The sequence below is a fragment of the Peromyscus eremicus genome, chromosome 6, assembly GCF_949786415.1.
Source record: "Peromyscus eremicus chromosome 6, PerEre_H2_v1, whole genome shotgun sequence".
NCBI classification, from domain to species: domain Eukaryota; kingdom Metazoa; phylum Chordata; class Mammalia; order Rodentia; family Cricetidae; genus Peromyscus; species Peromyscus eremicus.
The window spans coordinates 94,308,521-94,333,957 of NC_081421.1; the positions used below are offsets into that span (position 1 = coordinate 94,308,521).

The following is a 25,437-nucleotide window of genomic DNA, read 5'->3' on the forward strand; positions in this document are numbered from 1 at the left end:
ACTGAACGTCAAGAAGATGCCTGGGGTTTTGGAGTTCTCAGAATCCACGGCATCGAAGGGAGCTAAGTGGATGCAGGTAGAATAACCAGCTGGCCTCAGTTAATGACCCTGCCTCTCCCCAAAGCTATGTTGGGACTACCGTTGCCCAGCACTTGGCTGCCTGAGGCAAGTCCCCTGCTAAGTGCTCCTTTTCTTCTTGTCTCTCCCTCTACCCGCTCCATTATTGATTCCTAGAGGGTTTCTCAGTTTGGACAATTGCCAGTTACGTTGAAGCTCTCAGACTTGTGGTGATTCCTTGTCAGGCCCTTAAGGTAGCTAAGTTTTAAATGACAGGTTCTCTGTTAGGGTGTGCCTGGCCACGGCCCTCTGAGTCACTTGGAGTGGCAGAATAGTTATCTCTGGCCTTCTCTACTCCTCTCCACTGCTGATCCTTCTGCAGGAGGAGGAACCACTGCTTGACCAAAATCCACAGCTGGTTTGGGGTTTGCCAGGCTGTGGCTTGTCCCCGAGGCCACGACTGCCTGTCTCTATTCACCTTCCCGATGAGGCGTCGGCTGCCTCCGCTACCAGGGAGCCTGGCTGGAGCTGCCTGAGGTGGTTTGCTTTTTGGTGCAGTTCTCAATCTTTTTCTCCATGTTTTTCTATCATCGCCTTTGTGGATTCCCAAAGCTCTTCTCCTTCCTTGAACAGTGTGAAAGAATTTTTTTTTTAAATATTTCTTTTCTCCTTTATCACATCGGGTAGAGGCAGCCTCGCGCTTACTAACATACCAGAAGTCTTTCAAAAAAACTTTACATGAAAATTTACAGGCCCAGTGAGGCTTTCAGGGATAATTGTAAAGATTGTTTGCTCTGAGCTTGAAGCCTGTCTTATTGCTTCCTGAATGACTAATCCGGGTTAATCCCTTTCCCTTCACTTTCCTTCTCTGCAGAGTGGGGGTAATAAAAGACCCACCTCCAGAGCTGCGCCCTCACCGGGCATGCTTTGTGACATTGTGGAACCGGTCAGGAGACACCAGCTAGTGCTTTTAGAAGGAACACGGCTAAGCAACAGTAATGGAATGAGAAGGAATGAGAGAGAAGCCAGAGGCTGTCACTAACCACCTTGGATCAGCCGACTGGGCTGGAATGACAGTGGGATAGCCCTGGACTGTGTCAATCTGTTTGCTAGCCTCTAACTGGGAACTTTAAAAGAGAAATGGCTTTCTGTTCTTTTGTCCTGTAATTGAGGCAGAAAGGATTTGCCTTGTTTTTGTTTAAATTGTTCGGATTACGCTATCACCCATTCTAGTTATTTACCAGAAAAGAGCCATGGTCATTGAATTACTGTTTATCTCTTGTTTATAAAATATTTTATACTTTGCAGTGACAGAAGTTTTTCAAGGGAACTAGTTCTGGCAGCTGCATGAATGGAGCAGTTGTGTATTACATACTGAAGTCTGTGCTCTGCCACAGGCCAGGAAATTCTGGAAGACTTTTAGGATTCATTAAAATCCTGAAAATTGTCTCTTTCCCATTTATCTATCTATCTATCTATCTATCTATCTATCTATCTATCTATCTATCTATCTATCTATCTATCTATCTATCTATCTATCTATCTGTGTGTACATGCATGCATGTGAGTTTCCCATTTATCTATCTATCTATCTATCTATCTATCTATCTATCTATCTATCTATCTATCTATGTGTACATGCATGCATATGAGTGTACAAATATACACATGGAGACAGAAGGTAGCTTTTAAGAGTTGGTTCTCTCCTTTCACCATGTGGGCCCCAGGAATTGAACTCATGTCTTTAGGGTTAGCGGCAAGCACCTTTACTTGCTGAGCTATCTTGCCAGCCCCAGGCTCTTTTCTTGTGAGATATTTCAGCAAATTGAAATTTTCAGTAGTTCTTTTCAATAATGTTGTAATTATATAGTATAATATTATATTACGTTATAATCCACTGATGTAATGGATATAGCGATATCATTTCAGAAGCCGGGATCGCGGCTACTTGTACAGCGCAGAGAATAAGTTTTTGCATTCCTCCCTCTTCTCCTTATTTCCTCTTAAGATAGGGGTCAATGGGTTACAAAAACAAAACAAAACTAGTGAAGCTTGAGGAAGCTAAAATATTGTATTTCAGAAGGGTCAAAGAGCTATTAGCCAGAGGCAAATGAACGGCCAAAAAAAAAAAAAAAAATCAATCAAAAGAGCTGTCCAGGTTGTGTATGAGAGTGGTTGAGCGGTGTGGAACAGGACTTGGGGGTAATTGTCTTAGGTGTAGAAAACAGTTGCCATGCGTGGTATTTCTGGAGTAAATACTGTGGGGATGCTTCTAGGGGCCTGTCATTTTCATAACACCCCAGGAAGCAGCCACCTTAGTCCCTGTTAAACGATGAGGACACCAAGACTGGACCATTTAGGGGTCTTGGTCAAAGTCACATAACTAGAAACTCGCAAACCAACATCCACAAGCACGCCCTTGGACTGTGCAGTCACAGTGTGGGAAAGAGACTCCCTGAAATTCTGCTATTGATGGACTCTCTCTCCACTGAAATATCCTTTACTTTGCCTGGGAAGGGACGGGATGGGAATGTGGGCATAGCCAGAAGACCTGCTTGTCTTCCAGAGGCTCCTCAGCGTGACGTCACTTAATGCAGAGAGTCCTTTCAAAATATGCAACAAGGAAGGAAGGCAGAGGCAGAGAGACGCATTCTCAGATGTCCAAAGAGGAACGCACGCACGGGCAAGTTTTCACCAGGGACAGAAGAGTTACGAGAAGGTTTTGCCCTGAGCTGGGCCAATGTGCCCCCGAGAGCAACCAAGATATGCCAACAAAGCAAACTGAAGAAAGAAATGCAAGTCTGCTTTTCAGGCCTGCTATTAAATTTCATTCACATTTCATTCTGGATTTTTTCAGGCAAAGGCACTTGAGACGGTTTTATTTTAGTCACTTGCGTTAGTTATTTATGTAAGCAGACAGAATTCTCTTATGTTTAGTAAAGAAGTACAGAGAATTTAGCTGCCACTGGACCAGATGGCCTATTTCTGAGACAGTGCCCTTCCCTGGAGTACTTTTCCTTGTAACATGCTAGAAACGTATTTATAGGGACCGAACCTAGATACCAACTCTCACTGAGAGACTCATCACTTGGACTTACTGCTGTTTTGTCTGTCGTTCCTGTGGGGAGGGGTGAGTAGGGGACAGCAGGCAGGACGTTATCAAATCCGGCAAATGCTGAAAAAGAGCACCCGCCAGTTTCTGTGAGATAAATACTTAGATGAATTAAAGCCACTTAATGCATGCCCGAGTCACAAAATAAGGCATGAAGACGTGTAATTCAAACCACAATATGCAAAAGTAAGTGCTTTGTAGAATTTAAACTTTTTGACCTATGCGGGATTATTTTAAAATGTTCTCATGTATTTTCTCTAACGCCCAGTCTTTGTTTCACAGACGATGGTTGTTAGGTTTCAAAGTGGGGCAAATGGCTGAGGTGCCTTCTAACATACCAAGGCAGACACCGGCCACCAGGTTCTCTCTGGTTGTTCAGACCCTACCTGTTACAGGGCCCTCCTGGCTGGCATGCCCCTCCTCCAACTAAATTTCTCCAGCCCCAGGGCTGGGCTGTCTTCACCCCAGCTGTCCTTCCTATATAATCGACCATTTTGGTTATCTGATCTTTTTCAGCTCTTTTGGGCCTCCTGGCTGCTGCACCTGGTCCCCCCTCCCCCTCTCCTCACATGGCTCAGGGTCTTGTCCACTCTGGACTCTCCCAGATGTCTCTGCCTCTGGCCATGCTCTCCCTTTTATCTACAATAAACCTTCTCCTCTACCATACCTAGGAGCAGTCATGTCCTTTCCTTTCCTTTTTATTTCTTCTTTTTTTTCCCATTCAGTGGTTGAGTCGTTGAAATATGCAGATCCTGGCCTAAGGAGCAGAGACATGAAAAGTAAATGGGAAACTGAACTGTGGTGGTGCACATCTCTAAGTCCAGCATTCTGGAAGTGGAGACAGGAGGATTATCAGTTCAAGACTAGCCTGGGTTACCTAGAGAGACCTTATCTCAAAAAAACAAATAACAACAACAATAATAAAAATAAATTTTCAAGAAGCAAGCAAAATACTTGCTTTTTAATTTTTCCTTTTGGGTTGTGAGGGCTTGTGCACCAGAAGCAGAATATCTGTATGAGGTGGATGTTACATGGGTCCAGCACTCACCTGACTGAGACCTGGCAGAGCAAGGCTGAGAGGCTGCTGCTGTGTTCATCTGTGTCTTTGCCCACAGCCTTAGGACAGCAGGAAACACCTGCTCTCACGATCTGCGTATCGGTGCCTGTTCCATCCTGAAGGCACAGACAGAAGATCCATCCTGTGGTCTATGCCTGTCTTAACAAGGCAGACTTTCTCCAATTTGACCAAGAAATTTGGTTCAAATAAAATGTTACAGTGGTATGCCTATAACTCTTCAATTCTTAGGAAAATGTAATTACAAGAACCAGCAAAGTTTATTAGTGGACTGTCGGTTGGTCTAAGTCTATTTTAGTCTTAAAGAGCTGGCTAGCTTTGAAAACCTTTTAGATTGTTCCCTGAGCTGATTCCCCCACGGTGCTCTTTCTTGTAGGTTTGTTTTAGAAACAAAATAGAAGTGCTCGGAGCAGTTTCTATTTGTTCTGGACTGGACTCTGTGATGGTGAAGATCCTTCGCTTTTCCACATTAGCACTTAAATAATAAACAAGTACTCTTTTACAAAGGACGTTAACCACTTTCCCAAGGAGGGTAGGGACATTTCCTAAGAATAGCAGATGGAAAATAGTCTAATAGGTGAACTGTTTGCATCTACACCATGGATCCAGAGTGAAAAGAAAGTGTAGAAACAATGCAGACTTGAGGATTCATTTAACATTGCTTTCTGTGACCCAAATGATATCTCATTTGTAATGCTTAGAAAATTTGCTTCATGCTGTCCTCCATTCAACAGAAGATTTAACTTCATTGGTTCATTCTGTAACCACTCAAATGCTTGTTGGAGAGTATTGCATTTTTAATTTTACAGATCATTTATAAATTTAATTGTGATGAGTTTTATGTAGCTCTTAGTGGTGGATCTGGAACCAATTGCAGATATGAATAAACAATTTCTTTGTGTAACATTTGGCCCAACACTGCATAATTAGACCCCTTGATATATTTTGATGTTTTCCATAAATTCTTTAAGTAATTATCAATGAAATTACAACTCTCAACAGATATGTGTGCCAACGTCTATATTCATCTAAGAACTAAAGTTACATAGGGAAAGTGCTTTGTCAACTTTCACAACTCATGTTCCTTTTTAAAATCCAACTACATTTTAATATCTAATAATCTACTTTCTTCTCTACCGTAAAGAGAAAATTAGCCTTAGAGGCTGAATTTCAAGAGAAATAGATGTGTCTTAGTTAGATTTTCTAGTACTGTGATGAAACAGCATTACCAAAAGCAAGTTGGGGAGGAAAGGGTTTATGTTTGCTTACATTTCCACATCACAATTCATCAATTACCTCTGTCCCCTTGTGCTACTTCTTGTTGGGTATTTACAAGAAAACTAACTAATGCCCTCACTGTTCTTTTTATTCATGGGAAAACTTTATCATGTGCTTATTTCTCCCTTTGGACTGGGAATAAATGTTCCAGCTCCAAAGAAACCCATTAATTTATAGAGTAAATGAAATTTTGAAAAGAACACTGGGGTGAACTCTCCAAGAGTTTATGTGTTACTGGATATTATTGTTGTTGTATTTACATTATGTTTCTGTGTTCTAGTTTCTTGGGGGTGATGTGGCTTTTGGCTCAGGTTAGACTATCTTACATGAGGCCTTATATGGCCAGGAGGGAGGAATGTCAGGATTTGCAATGGTTTCCCTTCCTCCTTTGTGTTTTGACTCCATGTGGAGCATCCATTGGAAATTGAAACAGGGTGATGTATTGAGATTGATATGTGACCTTAGTAAATGTCTGTCTGGGAGTAGCCACTTACTGAATAAGAGGTTGCTGTCTGTGACAATGATGGGTCGTCTCCGGAACAGCCAGCTGTCACATTTCACATTGCTCACCCAGAGAGACTCAAGGCATTTCTAAAGAACACTCAACCCTGTAGGGACATGATATCTGTTTATGCTGTGGGAGTGCCAGTGCAATAGAGGCTCCTCTCTGCTTGAAAACATAGCGTAGGGCCCCAGTTAGGCAGCAAGCAAATGGGCTTCCCAGTAATGAATCTGACATCTGTAGGGCTTTGACTCTCAAATCGGAAGTCTGAACATATATTCGCAATAAAAGCTGTATATAATACAGTTCATGCTTGGAATATCAGAGGAGGCTAGAGAATCAACATTTCCAGGCCAGCCTTGGCTACATAATAAGTTCTAGGCCAGCCTAGGCTATAAAACATACTGAGAGACTTTGTCTCAAAAACCGAACAACAACAAAGTAAACCCTACAAAGTAACGACTTCATCTAAAGAAAAATGGACTAATTTGTTCAATGGGCTATCTGTAGCAGACTGGAGGGAACACCTTTATAGCCACACAAGGAAGGCAAAGGATGCTGCTGTTTTTGCTCTGGACTGTTGAAATTCAGACTGCTGATGTCTTTTTGTCTTTGATTATCTCTGTGACTATAGATAAACATTGTACCTTTTCTCTCTTTTGTCCCTGCAACACCGAGAGCTGAACCAAGTGCCTTGTTCGTGGTATACAGACCATCTATCACTGAGCTATAGTCCCAACTCTCTACTTGTAGCCTGCAGTTTTATTCCATGTTGTTTTTAGATTGTCGTCCATCTGAAGGAAGAAGAAATACACATATGTAGCTAAAGTTTTCCTGCCTGACCCACAGTCAGGACAAGTCTCTCTCACCTGCCAGTCCCACAGCCACTCAGACCCGGCTAGCTCAGTCGGTAGAGCATGAGACTCTTAATCTCAGGGTCGTGGGTTCAAGCCCCACGTTGGGCGCCATTTGTAGCTAAAGTTTTCCTGCCTGACCCACAGTCAGGACAAATCTCCCTCACCTGCCAGTCCCACAGCCACTCAGACCCGGCTAGCTCAGTCGGTAGAGCATGAGACTCTTAATCTCAGGGTCGTGGGTTCAAGCCCCACGTTGGGCGCCATTTGTAGCTAAAGTTTTCCTGCCTGACCCACAGTCAAGGCAAATCTCTCTCACCTGCCAGTCCCACAGCCACTCAGACCCGACACAGTAAACATAGAGACTTATATTGGTTACAAACTGTATGGCCATGGCAGACTTCCTGCTAACTGTTCCTACAACTTAAATTAATCAATTTCCATTAATCTATACCTTGCCACGTGGCTCGTGGCTTACCGGCATCTTCACACGCTGTTTCTCATCGTGGCGGCTGGCAGTGTCTCTCTGACTCAGCCTTCCACTTCCCAGCTTTATTCTCCTCCTTCTCCCGCCTACACTTCCTGCCTAGCCAATGGCCAATCAGTGTTTTATTTATTGACTAATCAGCAACACATTTGACATACAGACTATCCCACAGCACACATACACACTTTTTTTTTCTTTTTCCTGGTCTAGTAGTCTCATGAGAGAAATGCCTGGTGTTTGGTTGGTTCGGTTTTGGTGGGGATTTCATTTATTTATTTATTTATTTATTTATTTATTTATTTATTTATTTATTTATTTTTGAGATATGATCTTGCATATACCTGCCAGACCCGGAACTCACTATGTAACACAGGTTGGCCTTGAAATCTTAGCAGATCTCCTGTCTTTGCCTTCCTAGTCCTGGGGGTACAGATATGTGCTATGGCATGTAGCTGCTTGCTTATTTTAAAAAAAATTGTTTTTATGTGTATGGTGTTTTGCCTGCATATCTGTCTGTGTACCAGCGGATGCCTGCAGAGTTCAAAAGCGGGTGTTGAATCTCCTGAGACTGGAGTTACAGACGGTTGTGAGCTGCCATGTGGGAGCTGGGAATCAAAATTGTGTCCTCTGAAAGGACAGCCCCATGCTCTTAGCTGCTGAGCAGTCTCTCCAGCTCTCGCTTGCCTGATTTTTAATGTAAATATTATACTCAGATAGTCATCCTAACTGAAACAAAACCCACAAATCAGCTTCTCATCTAAGTCCACAGGATGAGTAGTGGAAAAATCATTTGTTAGTAGAATGGATGAGTAATTTCTTGTTGGAATACCTCATTGTATGAAATTGTCTCAGTACATATCTTTCTTTACCATTAGAAGAAATTAAATATAGTTGGCCTTCTATAACTGTGTGTTCTGCTTCCATGGATTTATCCAACTTGAGATAAAAATATTTGAGAAAAATTGGTTTGTTTGGAATGTATGCAATCCTTTTCTTTGTTTTTCCCTAAATAGTGCGATATAGCAACTACTAAAATAGCATATGATATATCATGCATTATAAGTACTCTAGGAGTGATTTAAAGGAGGTGGGGGATATATGTATGTTTATGCAAACTCTGTGTCATTTTATATATGAGGCAGATTAGCATTCTTTGATTTTGGCATCTGAACAGCAAGGGACCTGGAATTAATTCTTTCTGGGAGATAACTGCATAGCAAATGTTTGGCATCAGGGGACACAAAGTAGGTTTTGAAGCTCATCAGGCTGACTTCCGAAGACAAAATTGATGTAAAAATCCTAGCATTCTGCACACTGGTCCAAGGGCAAAGGCTACTAAAAGCAAGGTTTAAACTATACAAGTGAATTTAAAGAAAAGGGAAACCAGCAGATACCTGAAGCCAAGCGAGGAACCCAAGGTAAGGAAAGCAAGCTTCCAAAAGCCAAATGGGCCGACAGTGTCTGAGATTCCGTGTGGAGCGTGTGAGAATGGCATCTGTGAACCAGAGGAGAGTCCATGCCGCAGGCAGGAGGCGAGTGGGCCTAACGTGAACCCTGTGAAAAGGCTTGTCCGTGAAATTCTACCCATAAGCTGAGCTCATCTCCATCAGCAGCCAAGGCAAACAGTGGTGGAGCTTGCCCTCCGCTTAAGCTGTGACCCAGGAGACAGGAGCCTGTACCACACACAGGCAGCACGTTCAGATTCTCACCCCAATGCCATGCAACTCGCTGAAAAACAGGAGGCTGAGGGTGAACTTACAGTCCAAATTAGGAGCTTCAGGGATGAGCAGCAGACCCTGGTTTCTAAAGAAAGAAAGGGGAAAAAAAAAAAACGAATAAAGGGGTTTCATATATATAGTATAGCTTCAACGATATTTTAAGCAGAAAAAAACTTTTAATCTCACAGTAATAAATAATGCGTATTTATAAATAAATACCCCTAGTGTAAAACCATAAACTAAAACTTAAGTTGAAAGGGAAGGTGTAGAGACTCATGCCAGCAAGCTCGGCATATGAGAGGTAGAGGCAGGAGGATTGCTCCAAGGTCAAAGGTGTCCTAGGTTACAGACTGAGAGAGACCCCCACCTCAATCAAGAAACGAGAGAGAGAGAGAGAGAGAGAGAGAGAGAGAGAGAGAGAGAGAGAATAAGGAAAGAGGAGGGAGAAGGAGAGAGAAAAATTGGGACACAGGTTTTAATAAAGAGAGCCCCAGGGACCATTCTGTGTCTGAAGAAGCCTTGTTCCAAGTGCTCTGATACTAAAATGGAAGCCACCGGGAACTCTGGGGAGCCAGCAGTATTTTGAGTCTGCAGTTCTAGTGGGAATTGATGTTCCCTGACCCACCCATCTCCTCTTGTAGGTCTCCCTGGTTGTCCCAGTCATTGACAGGCACCCACTGTATAGCCCGCTGACCAGCTTAAAGTTCCTATAGTTGATAGCCCGGGAACTCAGAGAACCAAATGGCCTCGCCTGAGTTTGCCTTCATTTTCAGGGAACTCCAACAACCTAATCAAATGACAATATGGTTTTGGTAACTCTTAATTTCAGAGTTGTACAGCTGGTTTTATTTAAGACTTCAGTGTTGACTTATCTCACTATCAATCTATGGTAATATACTGATGGTCTAAAAGGTTACTGTAATTTGACTTGGGGTCAGTTTTTAAATAGCTGTGTGTTTTTGAGTGAACATACTGTCCTTTCTGAGAGGTGCCCTCCACTGTGCCCTCAATATGGGGCAACTGCACCATAAAACTCATCACACAGCCTACTGGCTCTGCGTGGATCATACTTTGCCCACCGAATTCTTAGCTTCTTCCGGGTAGCCTTTTCTTCTGTCTTTGTTATTTGATTTTTAGTAGGCTGTTTAGCACTTTTGGAACAAATGAATGAGTGAGTACTTAAAATTGGGTTAGATTTCTACTGCTCCATGTCAGGCCCCCACGCTGCTCAGGTTGTTCTCATCGTTACTGTTTCGAGTGAAAATGCCTAGCTACAAACCAGACGTGCTTGACCTGGACAAAACTTAACAATAGAGCATCTAGAAACATGAAGAGTATACAAGGAGCCTGTGAAAGCCAGGGTGAGTCGAATCCAGGGCAAGAAAGGCAGTTAGGATAAATGAATAATTCTCTTTTTTAAAAAGCATATTATCCTTTTATGATTTAATAAAGAAGGAGAGGAAAAAGAGTGTTGGGAGTATCAGAAAACTGCATCCCCTGAGAGTGGATTTCCCTTTTCTACTCTGTTCTCCTAAGGGAGAGTTTTCTATCATTTCTCGTAGGTAGGGAACGTAGAGTGAGCTGGACAAAGAAAGATGAACCTTCCACTCAGAATTAAAGGCTACGTTTCCTAAAGTGTGAGCACTTAGGGAGAAAGAGTTTATTTTGACGGTACTAAATTGGGAAAAGAAGGAAATGATAGAACTCATATTAAGAGGAAGCTGAAGTAAGTTGTAAGTTGTTATAAATGCGAAGTAATTTCTCAACCTGAAGCTAGATCTGGACGGGACTAATGGCCCCCCGAGCCGACAGATGAGAGGTTTCTTCAAGTCTTTCTTAACCTTTTGTGGAACTCAAGGCATACGGGCCAAGTTTAGCTTGGCCAACTTAAGTACAGTTTATCTTTCAAATTCCTTCTGACCTATGTGAAAGTAGGCTTCGCCTGTTAATTCCTGTTTTGGTTTTTTAATAACTTCTTTTCCCAAAAATAATTCTGTTGAAGGTCAAATAATTTTCAAGGCCAGAAGTTTCAAAAGAAGCTGAGCTACATTCCTGCATGAGAAATTCTTGTGTACTAATGATTCTCCTGAATTCCTCTGTAACTGGCCACTGGGCCTGGCTTCCTTTTTAATAAGTGAGCACCTAGCCTTTTAGAAATATTCAAAATCAATGTAAAATGTTTGTTTAACTATATATTTTATTGGAAATATACAGGATTTTTTCCTAATTTTTTGAACTTGAAAATTATGCAAAATATTTACTTAAAACATAATTACCAGCTAGTTTAATCTGGATGCAAGGTAAAGTCCCAGAGTCCCAGGTGGTTTGGGCTCCAGGAAGTTAGGAATATTACTACCCTTATTAAGAATAAAAGACTGGACTTGGGTTTTGTTTTAGCATTTCAGCTTTGTGCTTTTAAACAGCTGTTATCCCCTGTAAACACATTCACTCTGAGGAATTGAAGCTAATGGAAAAACATGTACGCTTTTATCTTCTTATCCTAGGTTGTTGGTGTGGCCCAGGCCATCAACAAGAAGTCAGGAAATGGTGGGACATTCACTGAAAAGGATGAAAAGGTACCTGAGTTTGGCATGATGCCGGCTTAGAAAGACACATTCTCTTTATAGCACATGACCTCTGGAGATAGGCATTGCTGAAATGGTTGCTTAAAAAAAAGTTATGCTTAAAGATGATGTGAATTTGTGTGTGTAGGGGGGTTGAGTGTGCGGGTGTGTGCACCAGTAATAATTAAGGAAGAAGGGTTGTGAGTTTAAGACAGGGGCATGGGAGGAGCTGGGGAGATGAGAGGGTGGGATGGGAAGGATGCAAATACGGTACTCACCTCTGAAATTCTCAACAACACGTTTTTTAGGAGTAAAAGAGAAAAAATGTGAGTTTTAGAAGAAATTCTTCAGCCAATGACATCACTGATTTGACTCGAGGGTGCTTGAGTGTTGCAGGAACCCCAAGTTCTCTCTTCACTGAGGTACCAGCAAGCCCTGCCTCTAGCTGGGCGCATACAAAGGGCCCTCTGTACTTTAGTGATCTCCTTGTACTTTCTATCAATGCTGTACAAAAGGCCATCCTCAAGGAGAAAACAAACCCGGGTTGCTCTAAGCCCTGCACCCTGCACTGGCTGAACACTGACATTTTCCTCCTGGTAAAGCAAATTTCCTAGTTTTATAAGCTTTGCACAGGGCAGCCAACGTGTAAGTTCAGGAAGGGTTATATGAACTTAGCTTCCAGGAGAACGGCATTTGGTGTTACCTTACCATTCCCATCCGACTGTTACGGAATACATTCCACACACCACATCGACAAGATTCCTTCCCAGCTCTCCCTGCTTACACCTTTGTTCTCCAGCGCCTTGTGATTTCTCCTACCGAATATGCATTGTACATTTGTCATAGCCCACTACCTCTCCATCGCTCCAAGCCATGTTGCTACCAAGTGCTTTTGAACTTGGGAGACATTCAAACAAGACAGTTGGTTTTGTTCCTGTGACGCAGCGGTGTTGACATGTGTTAGCCCCCGTGTTTTAATTGATCTAGAGGTAACTTTAATTGATAAGAGGTAACTTTCAAAGTCAGAGTAGTATACCTCTGTGCTATTAATTACATCTGGATACCTGATACAAAAATATGATTATTAGATAAACTTTATGTCCACTATTTGTAGTCCACCAAAATAAAACTGCCCTTAATAAATATTTAGACTGTGTCCCATCTTGACAAAATCTATCCACAGGTATGGATAAATCATGCCATTTAATGACTGCTTTAATTATTAATTTAACTGTGAGCACATCGCCCTATTGCAGCATTATAAGGATTCTAGATTCATATTAAAAAGAATGTATTTGGGGGCTGGAGAGATGACTCAGCAGTTAAGAGCACTAGCTGCTCTCCCAGAGGTCCTGAGTTAAATTCCCAGGACCCACATGGTGGCTCACAACTATCTATAGTGGAATCTAATGCTCTCTGCTGGCATAAAGTCATGCGTGCAGATAGAGCACTCATATGTAAAATAAATAAATCTTAAAAAAAATGTGTTTAAACTAGTATCTGCAACCTTACATAACACTTAACTTGTTATGGACAATATTCTTTTAAATATGTGAGTTTTCATTTGCTTCAGTAATAAGTTATAACCTATTTATTTGGTTCCTCATAGGCTTGAGTCTTAGTGTCATGTACAGTCTACACCAAATCTTGTACAGAGAAAAACTGCAATTTTGTGCAATATCACCATCTCAATTCCTTTCCTCCTCTTCATATAACATAAAGAAGACTGAACACCCAGTCATCGGCTAGTTGTGCCATTTAGCTACCCATCGGTTTGCAATGAATTCCTAATTTTATTCATAACAGGTGCCTACATTTTGGTATCTAACATTTACTTCAACTGCAAGTACTTTTATGTTTCAGGCACTGTTTCTAGACAGTTTTGCAGGCAGTTCCAACCTGGCTGTTGTCGTCTCTGTTCTAGGACTTCGCTGCCTATTTGGCATTTTGTGGTATTGTCCTTCACAATGCTCAGCTCTATGAAACGTCACTGCTGGAGAACAAAAGAAATCAGGTACGTGTGATTTCTAAAGAGAGCACGAAGCTCGTTTGTAAAGACAGTTAAGTTTTTCTCTGAGTCGTGAATGTGCACAGTTGAAATTCAGTTCATACGACTTGATTTTGTAACCGTGTTAGCTGTTTGTCTCCAATAGTTATTTCCTTTTCCATTTTCCGTGTTCGAAAGCTCCATCCCTGTTAGACAGTGGTCTTTGAGAGACGTTGTGTCATTAAATAAAGCTCCGAGTTGCTGCTGTCCAATTGTGGCCATCACTCCATCCCACAGTTTCCCAAGGACCATCTTAACATCTTTGGTCTCCCTTGCGTCTTTCCCAGTCTTCTTAAACCTGCTATCTGGATTTTTTTTTTCCTTATTTATTGCCGAAGTTGCTAATATACATATTGTTCTATAGCCATGATGTTTCTGTTAATTCTAATTTTTAATTACTCTGTATACATATCTGTATTGCTTTTGCTGTATAACTTTGAGTTTTCTCCCACATTTCTTAATTCCTCCTTTCGTTTCTTAGACTGTTTGCTCTAATGTAGTCTCGTGTCCTGCTCATAACTCTCACACACTTTCTAGGGTTCTTCTTTTCCTAAGATGTTCCAATTCAGGACTTCCCTGTTTCCTGTCACCCTAAACTACCCGCTCTGTGCCTGTACATACAGCAGCACGGAGCTTTCCTTCAGGCTCCTCTCAGAGAAATTCTCTTTTCTGGATCTCTCAGCTTCTTGTTTCCTTAAGCCCTGTTTTGTTCCAGCACGTTATCAGCTGAATGTTTAAGAAACAGTATTGATGAGGTAAGCCTTGTGAATCCTTGCACGTATAAAATACTCATTTTCCTGCTCCACCACTCTAGTTGGTATGAACCTGTGACCCGGAAAGCTGAGTTTCTCTGATTTAAAGGCTTGTGCTTTGTCTTGTGACTAGCATTCATGTTCTGCTGCTTGGCTCTTCACGAATGTTTCGTGTGTATTATCTGTTATATGTAAACATACAACCTGTAATGTATTTTACATGTCATTTGTGTTTCATGTGCCATGTTTTATATTATGTTGATGTATTATTTTGTAATGTTTGTCATTGTTTTTATAAGATAGTTTCACAAGGTCTCTTTTTCTTACCATGTCTGTATGTCAGGTAGTCTGGTTAAGACTGGAGACTTAAGCAAACCTTTGGTTCTGTGTAATCTTTTTTTTTTTTTTTTTTGGTTTTTTGAGACAGGGTTTCTCTGTGTAGCTTTGCGCCTTTCCTGGAACTCACTTGGTAGCCCAGGCTGGCCTCGAACTCACAGAGATCCGCCTGGCTCTGCCTCCCAAGTGCTGGGATTAAAGGCGTGGGCCACCACCGCCCGGCTCTGTGTAATCATTTTTATAACGTTTTAAATCACAACCTTCTCCATACTCTGCTTTCTTTTTTCAGAATTAATGCTATGTCTGGGACTATATCTCAATGGTGGGCCACTTGACTACCATGGGTGAAGCCCTAAGTTCAATTCCTAGCACCAAAAGAAAGAAAGAAAGAAAAGCCCAATGCTGATAAAATATTAGTTATGCAGCTGTCTTAAACTGGAATTTTCCGAATTTCCTCCTCTTATCTCACCACATTTCAATTCCGTCTTTAATCTTACAAATGCAGCTGAAATAACACCACGTCCCCCATATACTATATCACTGTCCACGCTGTTTAGAAGCACAAAGCTTTGTGGGCTTGCCTCTGCTCATGAAGTACGCTTGTCTCCCTGTTGGTCTTTTCATGCTGGATGCTCCCATAATTCACTTTCCTTCTTCTCTGATATTTCCCTCCCCCGTCTACTCCACTGAATCCCATTCTTCCCAACCTCAGTTAGAATGATGCCTCATGCAGTAAACCTTCTGGAGAAAAATTCTTTCTGTCCCTCATCATGGAAATTCTCTGTGAGATTCTGGAAAGATTTCCGTGCCATCCAGAAGCAAAGGATAATACCTAGAAAGACTCAAAGGGAACTTAAATTTTTTTTCACAAACTATATTTGGATCATATTTTTCCCCTCCTGTACTCCCCCAGACCTTTCTCATCTTTCTAACTACCCAATTTCATGTTCTTTCTCTCCCTCTCTCTCTCTCTCTCTCTCTCTCTCTCTCTCTCTCTCTCTCTCTCTCTCTCTCTCTGTCTCTCTCTGTCTCTCTCTGTCTCTGTCTCTCTCTGTCTCTCTCTCTCTGTCTCTCTCTCTCTGTCTCTCTCTCTCTGTCTTTCTCTCTCTCTCTCTCTCTCTCTCTCTCTCTCTCTCTCTCTCTCTTCCTCCCTGTCTTCCCCTTTTCCTCCCTCTTCTCTTTTAAAAACAAAAACAAAAATGAAAAGCACCCCCCAAGAACTTTATTTTGTATTGGCCAGGTCTTTCTGGGCATTGGGCCTGCCTTGAAGTGTGATTTATATACCCAGGGACACCCCATTAGAGAAAATGGCTTTTTCCCTTCCTCAGCAGGTATCAAATAACTTCTTGGTTAGAACTCTGGGGCTACTTCCCCTTCTCTGTGCTTGGATTTTGTCTGATTTGAACTAGTGATGGTCTTGTGTGCGCTGTCACATTCTGTGAGTTTCAATCCTGTTGTGTCTGGAAGGCTGTGTCTTTGTGGAGTTGTCCAACACCTTGCATCTTGCCATCTTTTTGCCTCCTCTTCTGAATAGATTCCTGGGCCTTAAAGGGAGGGGTTTTAAAAAGACATCTCATTTACAGCTGAGTGCTCCCAAGTCTCTCATTCTCGGCACATTGTCCACTTGTGGATCTCTGTGTTAATTACTACCTACTGCAAGAAGAAGCCTGTTTGATAAAGGTTCAGTGATGTACTGATCTATGGGTGTGGGAATATGTCACTAAGAATCACTTTATTGCTATCTTCATTTAGCAAAATAATAGTAGTAGGTTCCCTCTAGGGCCTGTGGTCTATTTAGTCTCATATTCTTGGCCACTTTAGCAGTGTCAGAATAAGTTCCAACTTATAAAGTGATTGGTTACTCCCATAACATTTGTGCCACTATTACACTATATCTTACAGTCAGGTCACTGTTGTAGGTCTCAAAGTTTGTAGTTGGGTTATATTGATGCTTACTTTCCTTCTCTGTTAGCATACAAAGTACCCTTCAGAACCATAAATGCTAGTCAGTAGGAGTGAAGATTTTATTTGGGCACCAGCTCAATTTCAATTTCCGTGTTCTATATGTAAGTTGTATCATCAGCAACAGGACTTCACTAACATAACCAATAGCCTTGGAAATAGTCTTTAATTCACAGGGGAGTCTAATGGGGCCCTTTCTGTAATGACTCAACAGGATGCAACCCATTTCTAACATTGGAGGTTTTATTTGGTGGCATAAGATGTCTAGTTGGGGCATTCTCTCCCCATTATACAGTGAATCCATTTAGTTTCCTTTCATATATTTTACTTAGGAAACTTCTATGGAAGTAGGTTTCCATATGGTAGTTCAGAGGGCTATTAATGTTAGTTATTCTTCATTCCCCATTCCTCCTTTATCTTGCCCTCACATTCCTCTTCACCATTTAATCCTCCTAGTCTGGTTTCCTCTTTATCTCTTTATAACACTAATTTCTATTTCCCCTTCCTTGGAAGATCCCCTATGCCCCCTTGATCTCTTACTAGCTACCTACCCTCCAGTTATTTGGATAGAAATATACATATGTAAAGCTTAAAAGCTATCATTCATATATAAAAGAAACCATGTAATATTTGTTTTTGTTGGGGGGGGGGGGAGTCTGTGTTATCTCCCCTAGGATGGCTGTTTCTAGCTCTATCCATTTATCTGCAAATTTCATGACTGCATTTTCTTAACAGCTGAATAACATTCCACTGTGTAAATAAATGTACAGCATTTTCATCATCTATTCATAGTTGATGGAATCAAGGCTGTTTCCAATTTCTGTCTATAACAAATAGAATACCTATGAATATGGAAGAGCAAGTGTCCCTGTAGTAAGATTTAGAGTCCTTTGGGTATATACTCAAAAGCAGTAGAGCTGGGTCTTGTGGTGGATGGAATTTCAGCTTTTTGAGCAATTGACACACTGATTTCCATAGCGGTGGTCTCAGTTTTAGTTCAAGCAGCAATGAATAAGTGTTTCCCTTGCCCCACATCCTGTGCTCTCATGTGTCTCTATATAGTCTCTAGCCCATTTTTAAATTGGGTTGTTTTCATAATGTTCAATTCTTTCAGTTCTATATATTTTCTAGAGACTAACCCTCTGCCAGATATATTTAGTAAAGATTTTCTCATTCTGTAGGCTGCCACTTATGTTTGAATGGTGCTGTCTTTTGCTGTGGGGAAGCGTTTCAGTTTCCTGAAGTCCCATTTATTAATTGTTGGTCTTAGTACCTTGACTAGCTGTGTGCTGTTCAGCAAGTTCTTTCTTGTGCCAGTGAGTTTAAGCTTATTCCCCATTTCTTCTTCCATCAGATTCAGGGTATCTGGTCTTATGTTGAGGTCCTTGATCCATTTGACGTTGAGTTTTGTACAGTGTGATTTTAAGTATGGATCTATGGATCTATTAATTTTCCTACATGTAGCTACCCAGGTTGACTAGCACCATTTGTTGAAGATTCTGCTCTTTCTCCATTGTGTAATTTTAGTTTCTTTGTAAGACATCAGGTGACACTGGTGTGTGGAATTATGTCTGGGTCTTCAATTTTATTCCATTAACCAATAAGTCTGTTTTTATGCCAATACCATGCTGTTTTCATTATTATCGCTCTGTAGTACACCTAGAAATCTGAAATGGTGATACTTTTATTATTCTTTTATTATTATTATACTTTTATTATTAGTTATCCTGTTTCATTTTGCTTTTCTCTCTGTGTGTGTTTCTTCATGAAGTTGAAGATTTTTTTCCTCCAATTTCTGTGAAGAATTGTGTTGGAATTTTGGTGGGAATTGCATTGGATCTGTAGATTGCTTTTGGTAAGATGGACGTTTTCATAATATTAATCCTACCAATCCATAAACCTATGAGATATTTCCATTCTCTTATGTTTTCTTCAATTTCTTTCTTCAGTGTTTTAAAGTTTTTTTCCTTGTTTGAAGTTATTCCAAGGCATTTGTTTTTTTAGCTATTGTGGAAGGTATTGTTTTATTATTACTTTATCAGTGTGTTTGCCATTTGTTTATAGGAAGGCTTCTGATTTTTGTGTGCTAGTTTTGTGTCCTGCTACTTTGCTGAAGGTGTTTATCAGCTGTAGAAGTCTCCTGGTGAAGTCTTTGGGGGTCTTTTATGCATAAAATCATACCATCTGGAGATAAGAATACTTTGACTTCTTCCTTTTCTACTTGCATCCTCTTGATCTCCTTCAGTTTTATTTTTGCTAAGACTTTAAGTACCATATTGAATAGAAATGAAGAAAGTGGACTTCGCCTTGTTCCTGATTTTAATGGAAATGCTTTGAGTTTTCTCCGTTTTATGATAATTTGGCTGTGGGTTTGCTCTAAATTTCTTTTATTATATTATGTCCCTTGTATCCCTAGTCTCATTGAGATTTTTATTATGAAGGGATGTTGTATAAAAGGCCTTTTCTGCATCAATTGAAATGATCATGTGGTGTCTGTCCTTGAGTCCATTTTTGTTGTGGATGACTTTATTGACTGACATATGCTGAACCAGTCCTGTATCCCTGTAATAAAGGCAACTTTATCATGATAGATAATCTTTTGATGTGCTCTTGAATTCAATTTGCAAGTATTTTAATGAGAATTTTTCATGTATGTCCATAAGGGATATTGACCTGTAATTCCCTCTCTCTCTCTCTCTCTCTCTCTCTCTCTCTCTCTTTCTTTTCTTGGGTCTTACATGGTTTTGGTATCATGGAAATAGTGGCTTTGTAAAAAGAGTTAGGTAATGTTCCTGCAGTTTGCATTTTTCAGAATAATTTGAGGAATGTTGGTGTTAGTTCTTCTTTGATGGTCTGGTAGAATTCTGCTCTGAACCCATCTGGCCCTGGGCTTTTTCAGTCAGGAGATTTTTAAATTACTGTTTCTGTTTCACTTGGGATTATGAATCTCTTTAAATTATTTATTTCATCTTGATTTAACTTTGGTAGGACATATACATCAAGGAATTCATCCATTTTCCAGTTTGGAATACAGATTTCTATAGTGTATATAGTTTCTATAGTCCTATGATTCTCTGTTTTTCCTCAATGTCAGTTGTAATATCCCTTTTCATCTCTAATTTTATTATTTGGGTATATCTCTGTCCTTTGGTTAATTTGGCTAAAGATTGTGAATCTTGTAAATTTTCTCAAAGAATCAACTCTGTTTCATAGATCTTTGTCGTGTTCTTCATTGGTTTTTGCCATGAATCTTTTTCTCTTTGGGTGTTATTTTTTCTTGTTTTTTTCTAGAGTTTTCAAGTATGTTTAATGTGAGATTTCTCTCTTTTTAAAAAATATAGGCAGTTAGTGCTGTGAACTGGCCCCTCAGAACTGCCTTCATTGTGTCCCATAGGTTTGGGTATGTTGTGTTTTCATTTTCAATTCTATTTCATTTTCATTTCAATTCTAAAAAAGTTTTAAATTTCCTTCTTGATTTCTGCCTTGATCCAGTTTTCATTCTGTATTGAGTTGTTCAGCTTCCACGAGTTTGTAGACTTTCTGCCATTTCTCCTATTGTTGATAGCTAGCTTTAATCCATGGGTCAGAGAAGATGCAGGTCATTTGTCTTAGTTACTGTTCTAGTGCTGTGAAGAGACATCATAACCTTATAAAACTCTTGCAAAAGAAAACATTTAATTAGGGGCTCGTTTACAGCTTCAGAGGGTTAGTCTATTATAATTATGGCAGGGAGCATGGTGGAAGACAGATAGGCATGCTTCAGGAAAGTAACTGAGAATAGAACAGTACACCCTGTCCTGTCTGCAGGCAGCAGGGAGGGAGGGAGGGAGGGAGGGAGGGAGGGAGGGAGGGAGGAAGGAGGGAGGGAGGGGAGAAAGAGACTGGGCCTGGCATGTGCTTTTGAAACATCAAAGCCCACCCCCAGTGACATACCTCCTCAAACAAGGCCATCCTTCCTCAATAGGGCCACACCTTCTAATCTTTCCCTAAAAAGTTGACCGACTAGGGGCTAGACATCCAAATATATGAGCCCACGGGGGCCATTCTCATTCAGTCCAACACAATGTTATTTTAGTTTGTGTGTATCTGTTGAGATTTAGTTTGTTTTAATGTGTTACCAATTTTGAAGAAAGTTCTGTTGGCAACTGAAAAGAAAGTCTATTCTTCATCGTTTGGTTGGAATGTTCTATAGATGTGTTAGGTATATTTGATCTATGATGCTATTTAAATCCAGAGTTTTTCTGTTTAGTTTGTGTCTCAGTGACCTGTTTATTGGTGCAAATGATGTACTGAAGTCACCAACTATCATTTGTTAAGGTCAATATATGAATTTTGGTTGTAGTTATGTTTCTTTTATGAACTTGGATGCCTTTGTGTTTGGTACATGAAAGTTTGGAAATACAATTTCTGTGCCGGGCAGTGGTGGTGCATGCCTTTAATACCAGCACTCGGGAGGAGGAGCCAGGTGGATCTCTGTGAGTCTACAGAGCGAGATCCAGGACAGGCACCAAAACTACACGGAGAAACCCTGTCTCAAAAAACAAAAAACAAACAACAAAAAACCAAAACAACAACAACAAAAAAAGAAAATGAAAAAAAGAGAAATACAATTTTTTTTGTGTATTTTTCTTTAATAAGTTTTTAATGTCCTTCCTTATCTCTTCTGATTAGTATTGGTTTGAAGTCTATTTTGTCAGATAGTAAAATGTCTACACCTGTTTGCTCCATAGTTCTGTTTGCTTGGAAAACCTTTTTCTATGTTTTCACCCTGAGGCGATATCTGACCTTGTTGGTGAGTTGTGTTTCTTGGATGCAATAGAAAGATGAATTTTGTTTTCTTATCCAATCTGTTAATCTGTATTTTTTAATTGGGAAATTAAGACCTTTGATATTGAGAGTTATTAGTGTGAAATTATTAATTCCTATTGTTTTGTTGTTGCATGTGTCTTCTTCAGTACAGTTAATCTCCTCTTCAAACTGAAGTTTCCCTTTCAGTATCTTCTATAGAGCTGGGTTGGTGGACAGAAATTGCTTTTAATCATGAAATGTTTTTCTTTCTTCATTAATTGTGATTGATAGTTTTGCTGGGTTTAGTAGTGTGGGCTGGCATCTGTGGTCTTTTGGAGTATACTTCTGTCAAGGCCATGCTGCCTCTCAGAGTCTCCAGTAATGGGCCTGACTTTATAGGTGACTTGGTCTTTTTCCTTCAGGTATGAGTATCTTTTCTTTGTTCTGTATGTTTAGTATTTTGATTATTGTGTGTTGTAGGTTTTTTTTTTTTTTGGTTCTGTATAATTGGTGTTCTATATGCTTCTTTTGCCTTGATAGGCATCTCTTTCTTAAAATTGAGGGACTTGATTTTTGTTAAAAATATTTACTGTGCCTTTGACATGGGTTTCTTCTCTTCCCTCTATACCTATTATTTGTAGACTTGTTCTTTTCATAGTGTCCCAGAATTCATGATTCATGGATGTTTTGTGCTTGTTTTTTGTTTGTTTGTTTGTTTTTGAGTTAACATCTTCTTTCTCTGAGCTATTCATTTCTTCTGCCTTGTCTATAAGACCTGTTATTCTGTCTTCCATGTCTTTTAATCTGTTGGTGAGTCTTACCTCTGAGGTTTTTGTTTAACATCCTGAAGAATTAGGAACTGATTACATTAGCCTAAGCACCTATAATTTTTCTACTATACTGACTATACTAATGACCCGTGCAGAATTGTATTAGCTCCACAGCCACGGATTTAATACTGCAGTGGGACCTTGCTCATAAACAACCTTTAACCTGTTGTAACTTTATTCTACACATAACTACATTGTAAGCTGTCACCTTTTCTCATCTAGGTATTGCTCGACCTTGCTAGCTTAATTTTCGAAGAGCAGCAGTCATTAGAAGTAATTCTGCAGAAAATAGCTGCCACTATTATCTCCTTCATGCAGGTGCAGAAGTGCACCATATTCATCGTGGATGAAGACTGCTCTGTGAGTAGAGTGTGACTGCTTTTTGCAAGATGGAAATATTTTCTTGAAAACACTTTCTGCTTTATTTTGCCTTAGAACCCACCCCAACTCCAACTGTATATGAATATTTATGCAAAGCCAATACAATGGTGAAGTGTTTTTGAAGTGGAGTGGAGGTGAGGGTGTCAGTGGCCTTCAATGCCCTTCGCTGACCATGGATGTCTGTGTGCTGCCCCTGCTGGTGGCTGCTCTCTCTTAATGGAGAAACACCTTGTTACTTAGTCAGCAGTGTGCTGACGAAACCGCCAAGAACTATGGTGCCCCGGTACCAAAACAGATAGACTTCCATTCTGAATGGGTTGAGTATAAAATTTTCTTTCTTACTAGAAATTATTTAGAAACCAGAAGGTCTAGGTGGGTGTTGGGTGGAACTTAAGGTATTGTAGGTCCTACATCATTTACCAACAGTAGGAAATGAGTCACTGGTCTAATTCACAGGTTTCAGTCCATTGATGTATAGCAAGCATTAGGAAGCTTTTCCTGGCGAGAGAGCTGGAGCACTCTCATAGGGCTGGTTACTTACACTGGAATGCTATGTGGCGTTTCTGCCTTGTGTTTGCCTGGGAGTCAGAGCACTGGTCTGCCACAGTTTTCTTTATGCAGATTTTACCGCTCCTTACTGTATGACCCAGTGGAATATTCCTTATGGTGGTGGCATTTTTTCCTCTAGTCTAAGGTTATTAGGAAAAAGGAATAGTACTGTCACTTGAATAGGTTAGTTATAATTCATTCATGAAATTAGAGTTGACATTTCTGACAGAGGTAGAATAATAAAAGACATTCAGTTATTAAAATTTTTAATTGCTTAGATATTAAGACAATTCATTATCCTTTGAATTATTGTGTGTGTTAGAATGGGTGCACTGATTAGTATAAAATTCTTATTAGTAGTTACTTTATCAAATAAAAATTCACTGTACCAAAATAATAATCAGCATTTTCTTGGAGAGCTACTACTTCATATTTGTGTTGTTATAGTTCAATATAAAATGATTATAAAATAGTTGCTAGCTTTTTAAAGTTCAGGTCAGAATTCATTAATTCAGTATGCCAATTTATCATTCTCCTTCTGTGGCCTTCTCTTTAGCATTTAAGTACAGAGGCATTCCTTTTTTTTAAAAAAAACCGCCGGGCAGTGGTGGCACACGCCTTTAATCCCAGCACTCGGGAGGCAGAGCCAGGCGGATCTCTGTGAGTTCGAGGCCAGCCTGGGCTACCAAGTGAGTTCCAGGAGAGGCGCAAAGCTACACAGAGTCTCAAAAAACAAAAAACAAACAAACAAACAAACAAACAAAAAACTAAAAAAAAACCCTAAATCTCACTTTATTAACACTCAATGGAATTTTTAACAGTTAATATCTATTGAGGTAACAGACTGGTTTAGATTAGTGTGGTTTGACCCTCAGCTCAACATATGGCTAAGAATATACTCTGCTCTCTTTGGAAAATATACATTGATAAGCTTAGGCAAGAAATTAGTTGAGATGATATTACAGTTTTTGTGGTTAAAACTCCTTCAACATGAGTGAAATTAAAAATGTAAGCCCTTCAATATGTATTCAGCTCTTCCACTCCCAGATTATCCTTTTACTGCCTTATGTTTGTGTTTCCTTCCAACTTCTCTTCATTCAGTTGTAAGTGCATCATGGAGCAATAAGAATTTTGTTTTGTGATGTAATATAGAACTATTTCCTGATATCACTAAGTCTTCACAATCATCTTATTGCTCTTGTAAAATATTTCGGAATGGTATAGCTCTTTCGGAAAGAATTCTTTGGGCTGGGGAAATAGCTGAGCCAGCAAAGCTCTTGCCTTGAAAGCATAACGACCCGAATGTGACAGCAGAAGCCACAAAGCTCTGCCAGCACGTTGGTGCAAGCTTGTAATCCAGTGCTTGGGGGCAGAGACAGGGGGATCCTTAGAGTCACTCAGTCAGTCAGTCCAGCCAGTGAGTCAGTCAGTCCAGCCAGTGAGCACCAAGTTAAAGGAGATTGACAACATTCCAACATTCCTGAGGAGGACACCAGAAGATGTCTTCTGGCCTACACACATTCTCTGTCTCTCTCTGTCTCTCTCTCTCTGTCTCTCTCTCTCTCACACACACACACACACACACGCACACACACACACAAGTACACATGCATATGAACATATGTACACATGAACACACAAACTGGCGTATACAAACACTCATGAACACACATGCACATGAATGCACATAGGCACGCTCGTGATCACACACACGCAAACTCATACACACTCAAACGCACATGCACACATACACACATACTCATGAACATACAAGCACATCAATGCACTCACTTGCACATACACACTCATGAACACACATGCACACACACACACACACACACACACACACACACACGAACACACATGAACACACATGAACATATCCACAAAGAGAAGACCTGGGATTTACTAGCAGTAGAAGTGTGTGCTCACAAAGCTCTCTAAAGTAAAATGACACATGGTGTGAGCCTTTAGTAATAGGAAGCGTCTTTGAGGATGCTGTGAATTTTGTGTTTGGATCCATTTGGTCAGGAATATGGAGGATGTGTTCAAACTCTGGTGTCGTCAGTGTTGCACAGCGTGTGCGCGTGTCACGTGCTTTTCATTGCCTTGTCCAATGTTCCAACACTGGCCATTCTGTTTTCA

The 25,437-nt window shown here is 40.4% G+C and overlaps 1 protein-coding gene and 2 non-coding genes across 3 annotated transcripts in view; all 3 read left to right on the forward strand.

Annotated features, from left to right (window-relative positions):
- Window positions 1-25,437, forward strand: part of Pde5a (phosphodiesterase 5A) — a 139,973-nt gene that overhangs the window by 33,037 nt on the left and 81,499 nt on the right. Inside the window, exons 4-6 of the mRNA XM_059266189.1 lie at window positions 11,588-11,659; window positions 13,572-13,661; window positions 22,585-22,722. Coding sequence (XP_059122172.1) covers window positions 11,588-11,659; window positions 13,572-13,661; window positions 22,585-22,722 — 300 coding nt within the window. The remainder of the gene's footprint in view (window positions 1-11,587; window positions 11,660-13,571; window positions 13,662-22,584; window positions 22,723-25,437) is intronic.
- Trnak-cuu (transfer RNA lysine (anticodon CUU)) lies at window positions 6,917-6,989 on the forward strand. The gene has a single exon. It is a non-coding gene; the product is annotated as a tRNA-Lys (tRNA).
- On the forward strand, window positions 7,069-7,141 carry Trnak-cuu (transfer RNA lysine (anticodon CUU)). Its single transcript has one exon. It is a non-coding gene; the product is annotated as a tRNA-Lys (tRNA).